This window comes from Sapajus apella, unplaced genomic scaffold, assembly GCF_009761245.1.
Source record: "Sapajus apella isolate SASKATOON/1434 unplaced genomic scaffold, GSC_monkey_1.0 scaffold12, whole genome shotgun sequence".
NCBI classification, from domain to species: Eukaryota; Metazoa; Chordata; class Mammalia; order Primates; family Cebidae; genus Sapajus; species Sapajus apella.
The window spans coordinates 23,324,038-23,326,584 of record NW_022436952.1 but is presented as its reverse complement, the minus strand read 5'-3'; the positions used below and the strand labels follow the sequence as shown (position 1 = coordinate 23,326,584).

The 2,547-nt window shown below is 52.0% G+C and overlaps 1 protein-coding gene across 1 annotated transcript in view; it reads right to left on the bottom strand.

Annotated features, from left to right (window-relative positions):
- Positions 1-1,338: 1,338 nt before the first annotated feature.
- Positions 1,339-2,547, bottom strand: part of RCVRN (recoverin) — a 9,985-nt gene continuing 8,776 nt past the window's right edge. Inside the window, exon 3 of the mRNA XM_032280287.1 lies at positions 1,339-1,561. Within this exon, the coding sequence (XP_032136178.1) occupies positions 1,464-1,561 (98 nt within the window). The 3' untranslated portion in view covers positions 1,339-1,463. The remainder of the gene's footprint in view (positions 1,562-2,547) is intronic.

Below are 2,547 nucleotides of genomic sequence, written 5' to 3'. Positions count from 1 at the left end.
GCCACTGCTGGGCAAGCTGCTTCATTGGGCCACCTTTTCCTTGTCTCTAAAACAAGGGGCTTTAGGGACATCTATGGCTCTACCTTCACCACTTACTGTATTGAAGCTGAACTCATCATTGTCCCCTGAAACCCCAAATGCTCCCTGTGTTTCTCATCTCCATAGTTGACATTGTTATTCACCCACTGCCCAAGCTACAGACCTGGATGCCACTCCTGCCCTCCCTCCTCCTGCCCCCTCAGCCAGCCAGGTGGACTCTGCCTCCTAAATGTACCCTCACTGGGTCTGGTCCTCTCCATCCCTCTGCCTTTCCCCTGGTCCAGGCCACCTGGGTGGCTGCAAAGGCTTATTCATCAGGCTTTGAATAAGCCCCCAGTCACTATTTATTTTAGTTTGCTGGGGGCTTCTCTTACAGACATAAACCCCTCCTACGCCCATGGTGAAGCTCCAAGTGCTTACCACCATGGGCTGCAGGGAAGGCCTTGGGCAGTCCAGTCCCCACCCACCTTGTAGGTTCAGCTCACACATTGCCCTCTCTCCTCTTTCTACCCTCCAGCCACCATGACTTTCTCCTGGAACTTGAGATAGTTGTTTGTGCCTTGTCGGCTCTGTGTTGGCTGCCTTCCGTTTGAGACTTCCCCACCCCAACCCTGTCCCCCACCTCTTGTGTAGTGGGTCTGAATCAAAATGTCCCTTCATTTTGGGATGTGGTCCCCTGATCCCCCCGACAAGTCAGCCCCTTCCACTGTGTCCTCCCCCAGTGCTCTACACGTCTCCTTGGTAACCTGGGCCATTGGTCATGGCTCCTTCCAAGTCCATTGTCTGTGCCCTCTGGACCGTGAGCTCCATGAGAGCAGGACCGAGTCAGGTTCATTCGGCACCAGGGCAGCCCAGCCTAGGGCCGCCATTGCCACACAGCCTTGTCTTCGGGGTGTGGCTGACAGAAATCATTTCCTTTTCCAGTTGAAGGATGACCAGCAGCTGCGTGCCCAGCTCCACTTGTGTTTATTGGAAACTGCTTACCCAGCAGTCCACAAAGGAGCTTACAGCAGGGTGACACTTAGGACTACTATGGTCTAATCCTGGGATTAGCACAGGGCCATGGACTGGTGGGCAGAGGGAAGGGTGGGGCAGGGGATGATGGGAGGGATGCTGAAGACCCAGGAAGAAGGAACCAGTGGGCCACTACAGATGCTTCAGTTTGGCAGGGAGCTGTGCTGTGGGCTGTGTGCAGGCCTCTCTCTTGGCCCTGGAATGGATGTGTGCATGTGTGCATGTGTGCATGTATGTGTGCGTTTGTGCGTGTCTGCACATGTGTGTGCATGCGTGTGCGCGTGTGTGTGCGTGTGTGTGTCTGTGCATGTTCGTGCGTGCGTGTGTGCATGCGCATGCACACGCTCACAGGTGTCATGTGAGTGGTGAGTGGAGGGAGGATTGCTGAACAGTTGGCATCAGGGGTTCTTTTACTTTTCCTTCGCTTTTTTAGGCTCAAACTGGATCAGTCGCAGAATTTCCTTATTGGCCAGGGTTCCGTCAATGAATTCTTTCTCTGTAAGTTTATCTGTGCATTGGGAAAAAATATATGCATATATAAAACAGTCAGGATTGATAGCCAAGCAAGCTGCGATGAGGCTGGCATCCAGCCAGTATCCCCAGTGGGAACGTACCTATTATGAAAATATTGAATACGCAGTGGCGCTGTGTATTCTATAGTCCTCCACCCCAGTCTGGATACCCACCTCCTTTCCCAAGACCCTTGGAGCTCCCTGGGAACCAGCAAAGAGAGGTGAATGACTGGCACTGGAGGAGTCCCCGGGATGCCAATCTTGTTATGTTCCTCTTCCAGTTGGCCGGTGCCCCTGCCTTGCTGGTTATTAAATACTTCAATAATTAATAATAACTATCGATTGTTATTCTATTTTCAATATTAGTTCAAGTTTCAAGGATCAAGTTTAGGGGGAGCTTCTGGGGGTTGGAGCAAAGCAAAACAATCTGGATGTCAGACCCAGAATCTCAGCTGAGAAGCACGGAACAATGTCCCCCCAGAATAGGAGTGAGAAGTGTGGGGTCCAATGAAATCATGCGAGGGGGAGCATGGCTTGTAGAGAGGTCTCTTTGGCACCTGCAGCACACAGGCACCCCATGATTCCTGGCTGCCAACTCCACCATGATCCCTTCCTATGCATCCATCCCCGTGTCCCCCAATCTCATCTGACTCCTTATTTGGGATCAGGACTGAGAGACAGCCTTGTTCCAGCCACAGCCGGTTTCCCAGTTTTTGCCAGGTGGCTTACTGTATTCAGATCAGTCCAGTGAAATGCATGGTCCTGAGCCCAGATGCCACAGTGCCTGGAGCCAAGGCCACCACAGGGAGTGGAGGTGGGTGTATAATAGAAGAGAATGAGAAGTCTCTCCCTGGGAAACTCTTGATATGGCAGGGAAGGCAGTCACACACAGAAATACCTCTAGCATGAAACAGATGCTCCTTTCTGTTGTACGCTGACAAAGCCTAGCACAGAGTTGGTGTCAACAAGCTTTAATGAACTG